At 36.8% G+C, this 14,298-nt stretch overlaps 1 protein-coding gene across 1 annotated transcript in view; it reads left to right on the forward strand.

Annotated features, from left to right (window-relative positions):
- pde11a (phosphodiesterase 11a) overlaps window positions 1-14,298 on the forward strand; it is a gene marked incomplete at both ends in the record, with an annotated part of 43,007 nt that overhangs the window by 8,763 nt on the left and 19,946 nt on the right. Inside the window, 8 exons of the mRNA XM_079254080.1 lie at window positions 2,794-2,883; window positions 3,530-3,670; window positions 3,827-3,891; window positions 5,317-5,449; window positions 7,010-7,085; window positions 11,024-11,091; window positions 11,182-11,274; window positions 12,195-12,245. Of these exons, the coding sequence (XP_079110206.1) occupies window positions 2,794-2,883; window positions 3,530-3,670; window positions 3,827-3,891; window positions 5,317-5,449; window positions 7,010-7,085; window positions 11,024-11,091; window positions 11,182-11,274; window positions 12,195-12,245 (717 nt within the window). The remainder of the gene's footprint in view (window positions 1-2,793; window positions 2,884-3,529; window positions 3,671-3,826; window positions 3,892-5,316; window positions 5,450-7,009; window positions 7,086-11,023; window positions 11,092-11,181; window positions 11,275-12,194; window positions 12,246-14,298) is intronic.

The raw sequence follows: 14,298 nt of genomic DNA on the forward strand, positions 1-14,298 counted from the left end.
AAATACAAAAAAGAAATACAAATATATATATATATATATATATATATATATATATATATATATATATATATATATATATATATATATGTATATATGGCAGAGAAAATCGAAGGGTGGCCGTATAAATTCAGTGGTGCATAACTATAAAAGTCTACGCAATCTGTGGGCGAAAATATTAATTAGGTCGTTTTGTGTTGATGGCACAGAAGAGCTCTTGAGCTGCAGTGTTCTTAGAAAACCAGCAGGATGAGATTATCTACTAGGATCTAGAGACTATTATATCTGTGATTACAACATTGGTTGAGGGGGAGGGGAGAAATTTGAACATTGCAGATTAAAATGCATTCCTCTAGTAAACTCTGAGAGCAAAATCAAAATATCTAAGTCCTTATTCTACAAGACCTTACTGAAATTTAACTTTAAAGGCTGCAAATTGATATAATGTTAGCACACAGTGATGAATTAAATCTTAACGCTAAAATACCAACTTCTGTGTGATGTTCCTTGCCTGGCTGTGGCAATCAGCCAGTTAACAGTTGCTAGCGTTAAAGACCTGTTTGCTAGGTGGTTTTAAAATGTTCTCCATCTAATGTAGATAACACTAATAGTGTTATTAAGTAGCCAAGATGAGCACTGTGCAGCTGATTAAAATAAATGTTTATTTTAGTTTTGTTAGTTTTGTAAAGATTCTGACATTTAACTTCTGACTGAAACTCAGTTTGATGCTAATGTGGCGTTCAGGATTTTACATCCTAAAGGCATTGAAGAAGCAAGTTATAACAGCTGGAGTTTTCAGTGGGAGGTAAAGCTGGGTGTTATCAGTGGAACAATCTTTAAGGGAAATTCTTTAAAGCCAATTGACTTCTTGCTACCACACATGCATCTAAATGGAAAAGCATGCATGCATTTATATGGAAAAGCTTTTATGTATTTTTTTTCTCCATGCATTTCACTTGTGGAAAGTGTTGACAAACATTGTATGTACAGCCTACACAACATGTTTTATTGGCCTTTTCTGCTTCCAAAATCTTTAGAGTCTCCCTTTGGTTTAAACAACCCATTCCTATTATAGAGATATAATATATATTCAAACAGTCTTGCTGTTATTGAACAAAGACTGAAAAGTCAAAGATTGTATATAAGATGTGTTACATAATTTTGGTTTTTAAACATTTTGCTCTCAATGATCCTAAATAAAAAAATACCCAGCTAAAACTCCTTATTTTGTTTAATGAAAACCTCTGCTGCTGTCTGTGTAGTTTTAATGTGGTTTCTGGTTTTCTTTAGCCAATAATGATCCTGGATAAACGTCTAAAGACTGAAAATATCTCATACTGTGAGAATATTTTTTTCAAAAAGGGTAAAAAAACCCATTAAATTTCAACTATAAAAAGAAAAAAAAACACGAATGAAAATGGAACGCTATGTGATTAAAAATATTTTGGATCATTAACTTATATTTTTCATTTTTCAAAGTTTTTATTCTGCAGACAAATTTGGTAACATCACAGTTTTTTCCATGTTCAACCATCTGTGACCTTACAAACAGAAGAGATACCTGTTTTGCTTTATTATACAAAGAAAAAAAAACAAAAACCAATTTGATTAAAAGAAATCCTAAAAATTTGAGAGGAACTTGTACACAAACTGCATATTTGTTCCCATTAGCAAAATTATCAAGATGAATAATATTCAAGTGGCTTCATAATGATAAAACTTGAAATTTTCACATTCGTATTTGTGAAAATATTTTTAATTAATATTTTCCAGTTATGTCTCTAAAAGCTGGAACACAGTTCCAAAAACATGCATTTGTTAATTTCTTCCAGCTGTCTACAACATCTGCTTACACAACAGTTGTATGTCAGCATTGTAGACAAATACACAATGTAAAGGAGTTTTGTATTCACACATCACTAGCCTTATCGTTTTCCAGTTATGTTCCTCAAATGCTCATTCATGGCTGATATTATATGTTACTTCTTTACAGTAAAAAAATATATCCTTGTATCAGCAGCAACAGCTGTAACTTCCTATTCATGCATTGTTGTGGTGTCCCTACCCCTGGGTCATGCTGAAGGCTGGTAAATATCACTAGGTTTGTTGTACTGATTATTTTGTTTACACAGCAGTTAGATGCTAAAGATAGACAGATAAACAAAGTGGTAGTGTAACAACCACAAAACCTAAAATCCTATTGATTCCATGTTATGGGGGAGTGTCTTCCAGATAAGACAACATTGTTGGGCAGTTGTCATCACATTGAATTCAAGCTGCGCATTCACATCACAGCTGCAGCCACTTCTTCTTTTGCGCTCCCATATATTCCCATGTGTTTGCATAAAATAAATAAATCAACAGTGGCGCACAAGAAATAAATGTGGTTTTGCTCTAAATGCACAAGAACTTTAATTTGATTTTGAGATACTAGCTACAACCATTAAGTCATATCAAGTGATTATATTATTTATGCGAAGCAAATATGAATGGAATAGGAAATTTATATGAGCTTTAGGCAGCATGTAAAGACCACTTCGTCAAATGGTAAAATGTCAGCTAAATTGATCTTTTTTTCCTAGAAAATGGAAATACCAGTGAAAGGCCATTTATTTGTTTGAATTCAAATTGTTCAATCATAATTGTTTTGGGGTTTTTTTCAAACAGCTTTAATTGTATGATATTACCCCCCTTGATTAGGTGTGAACAAACAAACAAATAAAAAAATCTATGTACGTGTAGACTATTTCACCATGCAATATTCAGCATATTTACAAATGTTTGTTGCATCCACAGGTGCTACAGATGTATCTGCCCTTCTGTGGTATTGCCATCTCCAATGCTCAACTCTTTGCAGCCTCGAGGAAGGAGTATGATAGGAGTCGGGTAAGTGCCATAAGGCCAGAAAGGATAATAGCCCACCCATTCCTAGGATCAGCTTCACTTCCTCTCCCTTGATGCTGACATTGAGGCTGAGTATTGATCAGCATCTGCCCACTTGCTGCCGCTGCAGTGGGGATAATAGAGCGGCATGCAGCCTTACATGTGCATTTTCTCTGGATCTGTAGAGGGGGATGGGTCTTTATCCAGACGGGGGCCTGGCCCATGATCTACATCTCAGTGGGAATGTTAAGACTTGCATTAATTCATGTCACACAATAATCTGTGATAGAAGAGAACATAATGAGAACACAGTTCAGAGAGCAGAGTAGAAAAGATGAGGAGAGCTCTCCTTACATCATACGATGTCTATGTGCCTATACATTAAATTGGACCTGCAACGCCTAAGATAAAGGACCTCATTTAATTTTATTGGAGAAAGTAATCATGCTAAATCATCTGGTTGGTTTACGGTTTAAGGTTAATGATGATAATCAGGTTTTAACACCTGAACAAAGCAAAACATCTTTATTTAAAGGGCCTTCCCTTTTACCTGCTGACAGATTCCTCACTCGGTGGGTTTTGCAGTAACATGTGGTGCAGATTGTTGGGAATAATGCCAGTTGTATATTTCTCTGTCTCTGCTGTTCAGGCACTCCTGGAGGTAGTCAATGACCTGTTTGAAGAACAAACTGACCTGGAGAAAATTGTCAGGAAGATCATGCACCGTGCCCAGACACTGCTTAAGTGTGAGCGCTGCTCTGTTCAGTTGCTGGAGGACATTGAGTCACCGGTACTGTTTTTCCCCTCTGCTATCCTGCTGAGTATATGTCTGTCAGTGCATTTGTGCACATGCAAGCCTTCCCTTTCAGTCTGCCTCAATTTTGTTTGAGTAAACACTCTGTGTGTCCAGGAGCTTCAGTGATTTATTTCCTTACACTTGTTTCAGGTGGTCAAGTTCACAAAGTCCTTTGAACTACTGTCTCCAAAATGTAGTGCAGACACCGATAGCAGGTATGTGTTGTGCCTCACTCTTACTCTGCATCTTAAGATACATCTTAAAATTATTTTGCTTTTTGGTTCCCCCTTGTCATTTCCCTCTAAATAGTTATAAATTCTGCTCAAAGCCCTTTTGGAATCAATAAAGTGTCCATCAATGACAAAAAATGAGTATAAAAATGGACTGTCTGATAGTGCTGAAGAAGTAAAATGCTGATTCTGAACAGAAGACATACTTTGGGAGCCTTACTGAATTGAGTTTTACTGCCTTTCTCTTCAGCTATGTGTTAGTGAGTAAAAAAAAGAGAAGTTTAATATTTTGTGGGATGTTTATGGATGAAAACAGTTCTGATGGGGAGACAAATTACCCCCCTCCCTTCTTATCCTGCTTGCCATAGCTGATAAGGTCAGTTAAAAGGAGTAGTGGTAAAACTGTAAGAATAATTTAAAATATATATAACCAATGTTTAAAAAAAACAAAAAAAAACAGCCACTATTAGACCATTAAATCCTTTTTTTTTAATTTATTTATTTTTTTATTAAACACTCATTTATGATGCATGTGTGTGTGTTTTTGCCACAGTTTGCTTATTAAAGCAAATGAAACACCACAATGAAGTCCACATTAAAACAGTAACATCTGAATAACGACAATGGATGTGCTGTGTGTAATTGAATAAACAGATTTTGTGTCAAAAGGTGAGCAAGTTGTAGGATTTCTAATATGCCCAGAAGCCACAGCATCTCTCACAGGGATGCTGAAGATGTTAAATGACTGGCGAAGAAAATGAAGAGAGACAGAGAGCAAGAAAGCAGAAGTTTAAACATCATACCCACAAGGTTTATTCCCTGCTACGCGGTGGGCTTCGCATCCACACAGAACTGCAACACATGATCCAAATTATTTCAAATGATCTGACATCAGTGCCTTTCCATCTTTATTCTTAAGAGACTGAATTAGCTACATTGAGCATTTACTGAAGGGAAAAAGCAGACACAGCCCCCCTGCAGTAAATGTGAATCGGAGGTGTGAGCAGTGATTCAGGTGTTTCTTTGGCTAAATGCGGGGGCGTTTAGTGACAAGGAAGACAATCACGCAATTTACTTTTCATTACTTCATACGCTGGAGAAGAAGTTTACTGACATCTACTGTATGAGAAATTCATTATATACAAGTTAATGTAAAACAGGGTCCAAAAGGAAAAATATGAGCAAACTTTTGCAAGTCTGCACTGCAGGTATGAAAGAGAACTAAGTTGGAAAAAACTTGTTCTATTTATTCGTTTTAACTTGAAAGCAAAATAAATGACATTCATTGTATTTATGGAGGTTATCAGCTAAATGAGTCTAAAAAAATGTATTCTTTGAGAATAAAACATCTTCTGGAAAGAAAGTTTGATTCAGCCACTTCTTTTGTCCCCACTTTTTTTCTGAATGTAGTTTCAAAGACAGTATGGAGAAATCGTCCTATTCGGACTGGCTCATCAACAACAGCATTGCAGAGCTGGTAGCGTCAACAGGACTGCCTGTTAACATTAGTGATGCCTATCAGGATCCCCGCTTCGATGCTGAGGTATGAACTTTGTTACAGTGAAAAGAAAGAAGATCTTTAACGGCATGTTTCTGTGATATTTCTCAGTCCCAACATTGTAAGTGCAGTTCATACCTTAAAGTCAGACAATTCATGGCTTTATTAACACAAACACAAAGGCATGCATGTTGATGGTGGAACCATTTTGCTTCTAACAAGCTACTGAGTTATCCCATTAACTGATAAGTAATATTTTCTCTGCCATGAGACTAAACACAATAATTAGCTGCAGAACCAAGTTATTCTTTACATTATCTGAGCCAAAGAAAAGCGAGAGAATGCAGCTCCCTTTGTTAACTTGATATGAGCTTTTAAATCAGCATAATTATGAGTAAACTGTAATTAGATTTATTTATCTTTGTTGAGCAAAAGCCGACAACTATTTACCTCACTGCGTGCCTTATTTATGATTTGGCAACTACCAGTAAGTTATTGCAGTGCAATCAAAAAGATGATTTAATTAGCTTAAAATTGTAGAAGACGGATCATTTCACCTGCTCCAATCCACAATGGACACATGGCCAACTAGCCTGTTATTAGGAACTCTCATGGCGAAATAACATAGAGACAGTAATGATATTGCAGCCTCATGAGAATAACATAATTGTCATGCTCACAGTTGTTTTTTGTCACTCTAACAGTCAATCCATCAAATACAAAGTGCCCGTTGTCTGAATGATTGAATGCCGTACATTTCACAGATTTATAAACCCTTTTTTTATTTTTTAGATCTAATGTCTCAAATGAGCCATATTTACATGTTTCCTGTAAAATCTGAAGTGATAGTGAGACCGCTTTCTTCAAATGTGGTGAGAGCTCACAGAATAAAATGGTTCTCTCTCATTTGAGCTGATAAGCTTTGTAGCAAATGTCTTCAGGATCAAGAATAAAGCCCCAGCTGCCCTCGAGATCGCACTTTAATATCATCAGCATTAAATCTTTCTTTCAGTGGCACCATGTGTTGGTCAGCTGTCAATTTGTCCGTAACATAAAAAGCCCCTCCTAACCAGAAGGCTATATCAGCAGCAGCCAGTGCTGAAGTTGCACAGATCCTAACAGACCCCCAGCTGTCCACTTTACATCACGCTACAAGCAGTAGGTGTTTGACACGGTCAACCTTAAGTAACTGGATCAAAAAGTCTGAAGGTGCACTTGTTTTACAATTCTACAGCTGCAAGCTGGATGGGCAGAAGAGTTACCAGCATGCAATCAATGACTTGAATAGAGATAGTACCTTGTTGCTTTCCTCTGCACACTGCATCTTGCACTTCCTATGTTTCTATGTGCAAATGCACCGCTCTACTGTTTGAGGTGCAGCATGTACACATAGTTAATGGTGATGTGTTGAATTTGAAGACACTTAGATATAATTTTGAATTTCTCTAGACAGGTGCAATCTCCAAGTGCATCAGTTAGAAGAATCAAAATGTTGCTTGAAGAAGTTTCAAGTACACAATTTGTACTTTTTGTATAGGCTGATCAAAGTCCTGACTTTGTATATTATTTTCTCTCTCTCTCTCTCTCTTATTTTTGTTAACACAGGCAGACCAGTTCTCTGACTTTCATATCCGCTCCGTGCTTTGTGTTCCCATTTGGAACAGCAACCACCAAATCATTGGTAAGCTATCGAATGGTTGTTTTTTTTCCCCCTCAGATCTATCCTTATACTCACACTTGTCTTTATAAGTTGTAACTTTGATTTTAAAAAAGTAATTTTTTAATGTTGCACATGTTAAAAAAGAATTATTAGACAGGACTTGCTGGTTAGATTAGTAAAAGTGTGCATTACATCTATGATTGAACACTTAAAAGTATATTAACATGAGACTGTAACAATTTCTGCTCTATTCCGATGATGACTTTCTCGAGTTGGAAAGCTAGCCTGTAAATACAGGTGCAATCTTTGACTGCTGTTCCAGTTAATCTCGTCTGGTTCTGCCGCTGGATATTGCAGCAAGAAGCAATGATAGCTGCTTCTCTCTGTCCACTAAGCTCTCACGTAGGAAGTCATTAGTTTTATTTGAGTGCAAAGTGATCAGCACATCTTTTGCAGACGGTTGGTTAAGACCTGAGTGCGTCTTTATGTGGGTGTAAGTGCATTTGGCAGGGAGGGAAGAGGGAAAGAGGAAGAACTGAAAGAGTGAAGGGAGAAAGAAATGTTGCATGTGTGGGTGGCACCTGAGGACGTTGAGTGAAAAATCATTACACAAACAAAGCAGATGAAATTCTCAAGTCAAAGGCACTCTCAGTGACAAAATGAATTTTTCTTGTGCCATCTGCACCATTTTTAGAAATTGTAACTATAACAAGAAATGGGAGGTTTAATGACAACTTTGAAACTTCAGTATTTCATGCAGAAATGTGACACTAAATTTAATTTTAATTACTGCAGCTGCACCTGCAGCCATATTTCAGATGATATATTTCAAATTTAGCGATGGACTGGCGAGCTGTCCAGGGTGTACCCTGCCTGTCGCCCAAAGCCGGCTGGGATAGGCTCCAGCTTCCCCGCGACCCTGAATTGGAATAAGCGGTTTGGAAAATGAATGAATGAATGAATATTTCAAATTTAATGAAATACCTCCAGTTAACTAGAGGAATAAAAATGAAAGAAAAAAGGTATGGGTTTACTAGAAAGGTAATCAGTGTAAAAAGCAATCTTGCCTTTGCTTCTGCTTGAATTGCTGAAACAATTGCAGACTTTCATTGCATGATTTGCTCTAAAATTACAAGTAAACACAACCATAAAACTTTGATGTTAAATAACATTTTTCTACAGACTTGGATTCTGTCGGACTAAGATCAAGATCTCTCATACAATGACTAGTTTTATGAATATACTAATTTTCTTTTTCTCCTCCGAAGTGAGAGTGGATGTGTAGTCATAGTCTGTTAACAATATTTTACTAAGCCACTACAGAGTCTCAAGAAGCTTAGTACAATACTTAGTGCAATACTACAGTATCACTGAATAGTAATAGCAGTGGTGATAGTAATAAAATCCTGCACAAGCAATGTGCAGTCTAGTGTTAGACTGAGCCATTGTTAATGTTTTAGGTTTGAGGTTTAGTTTAGATTATGAAAATTTGCGCCTTCATGTAGCTTTTACTGACTTCTTGTTTTTGACAAAAGTACACATTGAGAGTGTTCTGATATTTATCTAATACAGGTTAAACAGTGACTGCTCATCAATGCTACACAAGCCCAATAAAAACAAAAAGGACATTTTTGCTAACAGTGTTATCTGTTTCTCAAAATGTAAATAGTTAGTTAAATCTTAACTGCATGTCCTGTTATGATAAACAACCCTTGCATAAAGACCACTTTGAGTTTAGCTTGGTTGTTTGATATAATTCCTTGTGGGTTAACACAGTGCTGAGCTGGTTGCAGCTCAGGTTTGGTTTTGTGAAACACTAAGCAAAATTTGACACCCCCTCCACAGATTGCCTTCAGTGAATAAAGGCAAGCCATGGCAAGTTTATTTGTAGAGCACATTTCATGTACAAGACAATTCAAATTGTTTTACATAAAACATTAAAAGCATTACACATGGGACAAGGAAGACATTAAAAAGAAGTAAAAGGAAACAGCTAAGAAAAAAATCCCAATAAATCATGAAATTTAATCAGAATGGTTAAAAGTTATATGATTTAAAAGTTACTGTGTGGATTTTCTGCACACGCCAGGCACATTAGAAAAGAGATGTTTTTAATCTGGATTAAAAAGTGTTTACATTTGGTGAAAGTTTAAACTTCACTGCCAGTTTCTTCCATTTGTTTGTAACAGAACAGCTCAAAGCTGCTTCTCCATGTTTAGTCTGGACCCTGGCCTGGACTAGCTGACCGAGCTCTGATTGGTTGATGTTATCTGAACATATCACAGATATATCTAGGCCTAACCTGTTCTGGGAATTTTAAATGATCAATATGATTTTAAAATCTATTCTGTGACTGAGTGGAGGCCAGTGAGCTGCAGATGTTTAATGTGAGACTAAACATTTAATTCTGTTGATGTTTCTGAGTTAGCCAAAAGCTTTGTAAGTGACAGCTTTTATGTGGCTGCTGAAAGTCAGATCTGAGTCTATTCCAAGGTTACAAACTCAGTTTGGTAATTTCAACAACTTGAGCCTCCAGGTGTTTACCAATGCTGACATTTTATGAATAGAATAATCTCAGTTTTGTCTTCATTTACTTTTAGAAAGTTATTTTTCATCCCAATGTTTATTTATTTAATTTATTTCAGCCGCCTCGTATACAGGCGGCTGAAATGGGTTTCCTCCGCAGGGTGGCCGGGCACACCCATAGAGATAGGGTGAGGAGCTCGGTCATCCGGGAGGGGCTCAGAGTAGAGCCGCTGCTCCTCCGCATCCCCCCCGCAGAGTTGGCAAATGTGGCTGGGGAGAGGGAAGTCTGGGCTTCCCTGCTTAGGCTGCTGCCCCCTCGACCCGACCCCGGATAAGCGGCAGAAGATGGAGATGGAGATGGAGATGTTTATTTGCTCCAAACACCGATATTGACATGCAGTTGTTTGGTGAAAAAGACACCTAAAGTTGTGTGTCATCTGCATAACTATGATAACTGATGTTAAAGTTTTGCAATATTTAACCCAAAGGGAGCATAAACAAGTTAAAGGTCCCAAGACTGAGCCCTGGGAGACTCCGCCAGTCATAGCCACTTATTCAGCTTGTTCCGACCTTCCCAATAGGACCTGAAGGATTACTCCAACTGCATTGTGCAGTCACACAACACTACAGGTCTTGGTTTAAAAACTTGTATTGCAGCTATGTATGAATTGCAGTAAAATTGTATTTTTCTTCATTTTATGTTTTTGTAATTATTGCAATGTTAGGAATGTGGCATAGGTAATGATAATGTTCCTGCCATGGGGATCTAAGCAGTCATTTAGTTTGCGTGTGCCTGGGGTCATATTCTACAGCTCATCACAAATTACAAGCCAATTGCAAATGGAGTCCTTTTATATTTAAAAAACATAAACCTTGCATTTTGAATTCAATGCCTCCATAAAAAACTGTTGTTAGTGAATGTGCTAATCAGTTTATAGAGACTGAAAATGAAATATAGTATTGGCAGATTGTTTGACCTTTGAGGCATAAATAAAAATGGTAATGCTTTGTGCTATTCCTGATTAACATAATTCCTTTGTGACACTAGAAATCACTCTGTTAATTAAATATTTATACATAATTGTTAAAGCCTTTTCTGCTTTTAATTAGATGATGAGAGAGGCAATCTAAACAGGGAAGACAGGTGTCAAATGAAAATGTTTCAATCACACAGCAGAATTGTAGACGTACTTTTACGCTAAAGATGCACAGTAATTGAGTGCCACCTTCAGCAGAGCTGCACTTTTGTCACTTTAACATACGTAACATGCATAGTCCAGAAAAATGTTGTACCTCTGCTTAATATTCATCAATAATACGCCATTTACTTGTTATGTGTCTTTAATCCACATTAAACTGGATCCATGTTTGTGCACCAGTCAACATCAATCTGAAAGTATTACTGCTATATTTTATCTCATGGATGAACTCAGGTGTTGCCCAGGTGCTGAACAGGCTTGACGGGAAACCATTTGATGACGCAGACCAGCGTCTGTTTGAGGTATTACACTCTCTCTTCTTCGTTAATTACACAGAATATCTGGTAAGCCATTTTGGAAACGATCATTTCTGAGCTTAATCATGTCTTTAGGCTTTTGTGATCTTTTGCGGTCTGGGCATCAACAACACCATCATGTATGACCAGGTGAAGAAGTCTTGGGCCAAACAGTCTGTGGCTTTGGATGTAAGAACACTTCAACTCATTTTGTTTAATGCAGCTGCCTCCATGTTTTGAACAGCATTTGTCTTAAATTTGCAGAAAAAAAGCATTACAGTGTAAAAAGCTGGTTTGTACAGCTTCTTGTTTTTGTCAAGTCCAAATGTATCGCATCATTTCACGTTTTCCCTTAGACAATTTTAAACCCTGTCCTATTAATTATTTGTTCCATAACTTTCCTTTCAAGTCAACATATGCTCTAGGGTGACACATTTATTTGGAAGTCACAGGAAACAGCAGCAGCCACATGGAAAATAAAAAACCTTTTTTTTTCCCTTTTTCCTCTCTCAGGGGGTCCGTGTATTTCTTTTTATAGTATCATATTTCCACAAGAATGTATGCATGAAAAAAAAAAAGTGCTGATCTCTCTTTGCAGATAACCTTCTCACAAAGGTTTTATTGAAAATTAATGAGAGGCAGTGGAAAGCAATCCCTCATCTGCCTTGCAGGATGTAGCCATTCAGCACTAGTCAGCCTTTACAGTATGTCCTTAGATTACAATAGGGAGCTTTCGGGTGCATTAGACTAGTTAGCACCAGTGTTTCTAAATAGGAGCAGTAGAGAACACATAGTGCAGATAGAGCATTAAAGAGATAGAGCATTAAAACAAAGAGAAGCAGAGTGAGATCTGCTCTGCTCCTGGTATCACTGAATAAGCATGAGTATGATCAAATAAGCAGCTGCAAGTCTGTGCAAGGTATTTCTCGCTGGGGATGAGGGGAACATAATGATGGAATGCGTGTCGACATGGCTGAGCTGACAACTCTTGATGCAAATGTTAACTTCTTCATCTGGAAGACTGCTAACGTGCACTAATACCAACATGAGGCATTTTCTTCTCTTAAACACCCACAGATTATTTTAGTGTTTCTGTTGTTGTTTTACAGGTTCTGTCTTACCATGCCACTTGTTCCAAGACTGAAGTTGACAAATTCAAGGTATCAGTTTATTTTACTTCCTCTTAGCAGTTACTGTGGTGGAAATTTTTTTAACCATTTTTTCCCCCCAAGTTTTCCAATTATAACTTAAGACAAAGTTTGTTCTTCATTATCTTTTAATAGCAATAAATGTTGCTGTTACAGGACAATTATGGCCATTTTCTTTCATGTGTGTGTGTGTGTGTGTGTGTGTGTGTGTGTGTGTGTGTGTGTGTGTGTTTGTGTGTGTGTGTGTGTGTGTGTGTGTGTGTGTGTGTGTGTGTGTGTGTGAAAACTGACTTTTGACAACACTGAACAAGTGTGTGGCAAATAAGATTGTTTTACTTATTCTATTATAAACAAATCATACATTTTGTAGCTCTAGTTACCCATCCCAACCTTGATGGAAAACCATATTTTAGTCCATAAAAACGCAGATGTTGAACAGTAGCCTTCCTGTGTGGAGTTTACATGTTCTCCTGTGTATGCGTGGGTTCTCTCTGGGTACTCTGGCTTCCTCACACCCACAAGACATGCATGTTAAGTTAATTGCTATGGCTAATTTATCACATGCAAGCTGCTTTGGATAAAAGCTTCTGCCAAATGACTGAAGACTACAATAGAACTAAAGAAAAGCTTGAAAGCTGAAGTACCATGAAAAGATAGTCTGAAACCTAGAAAAGTTAAATTTGCTTCAGAAAATATAGCTGTTTATCAGGTCCAGTTGTGAAACATAATAAAGACTAAAGGTAAGTTTATACTTAATTCAATTATACTTAAGTCAATTCCAACTATTTTGGCAATATGTGACCCACGCTAAACTATTTATTTATTGATAGAAAACAATTAAAATCGGATTTTCCCATCTTAGTTTTCACTGTACAGACATTTTATTTTTTCAAAATGATGACAAATGTGTTTTCTATTTCATGATATATTGTATGCCTGTAAGATTTGTACCTTTTGTGAAAAAAAAGCATCCAAATGACTACTGTAGATCACTCACTGCCCAATAGACAAAAATATATATAGATTTTCAAGAGAAAAACGTGAGAGTGACTCTCTCCAACACTCTCTCCAACATATGGCGCACATATTTGCGCCAACATGACGCAAATATGTGCAGAGATGCCTTGCAGAGTTTCCTGAGGTAAAGCCGTGTCAAGGGTCTCTCTAAACAGCAGCTGTTTGAGACTGGTTTAATAAATTCTCATTCAGCTGAAATGTTAGGCAACTGATTCTGTCCTGAGTGAAACTGTTTGTATACTTGCTTGTGGACTATGTTTGCTAGAGGATATCACTAGTGGTCACATTAAAGAACTCATAATGGACAGAGTTGCTTAATTAGTAGGTTGTAAGTAAAGCAATAGACATGATGAAAAAGAGGTTAGATTTTGATTAATTTTGGGATCATGGCAAAAAAAAAAAAAAAAAAAAAAGACAGCCACAGCATTGGAGATTACCAGTAGATCAAGCACATTGTGTTTTGGTCTTTGAAATCTTCCATAACCTTTGCCACTTTACATCTGGTAAAAGTGGTCCCTCTGCTGCCCCTAGTGGTTACTTGCATTTTGCAATTTGTGAAGTATTTCTTTCTGGACATGCACAAATGCTTCCAACAAAACAAAATTTAATTACACAGGGCAGTCATCATACACACATAGGAGCAATTAAAAAAAAATTTCATCTTATACCCAATGTCACCATGGTAACCTCACATACTAGTTTCCTATCTGTTTTATTTCCAACCTGTTTGATTTACACACTTAAAAAAAACAAAACATTTTGTCTAACTTTTTCATTTTAATGCAAGTACAAGTCAAATAAGATATTCAAGATTCTCAGACAGGAAAAACATTTTGACATAATATCAACAACTGGTTAAGCTTGCAGCATCACACTGGTCTCACTGGCATTGATAATAATTTGTATATTTACAGGTGAACTGCATTTGAATCAATAGAGACATACATTGCAAAGAATGAGTAACTAGTCATTAAAACTAAGAAAAGTGTAACAATAATTATTTTATACCAGCGCACGCTGATGAAATATCAGACGCAACTACATATGC

The sequence above is a fragment of the Telmatherina bonti genome, assembly GCF_933228915.1.
Source record: "Telmatherina bonti genome assembly, chromosome: 15".
Classification (NCBI taxonomy): Eukaryota; Metazoa; Chordata; class Actinopteri; order Atheriniformes; family Telmatherinidae; genus Telmatherina; species Telmatherina bonti.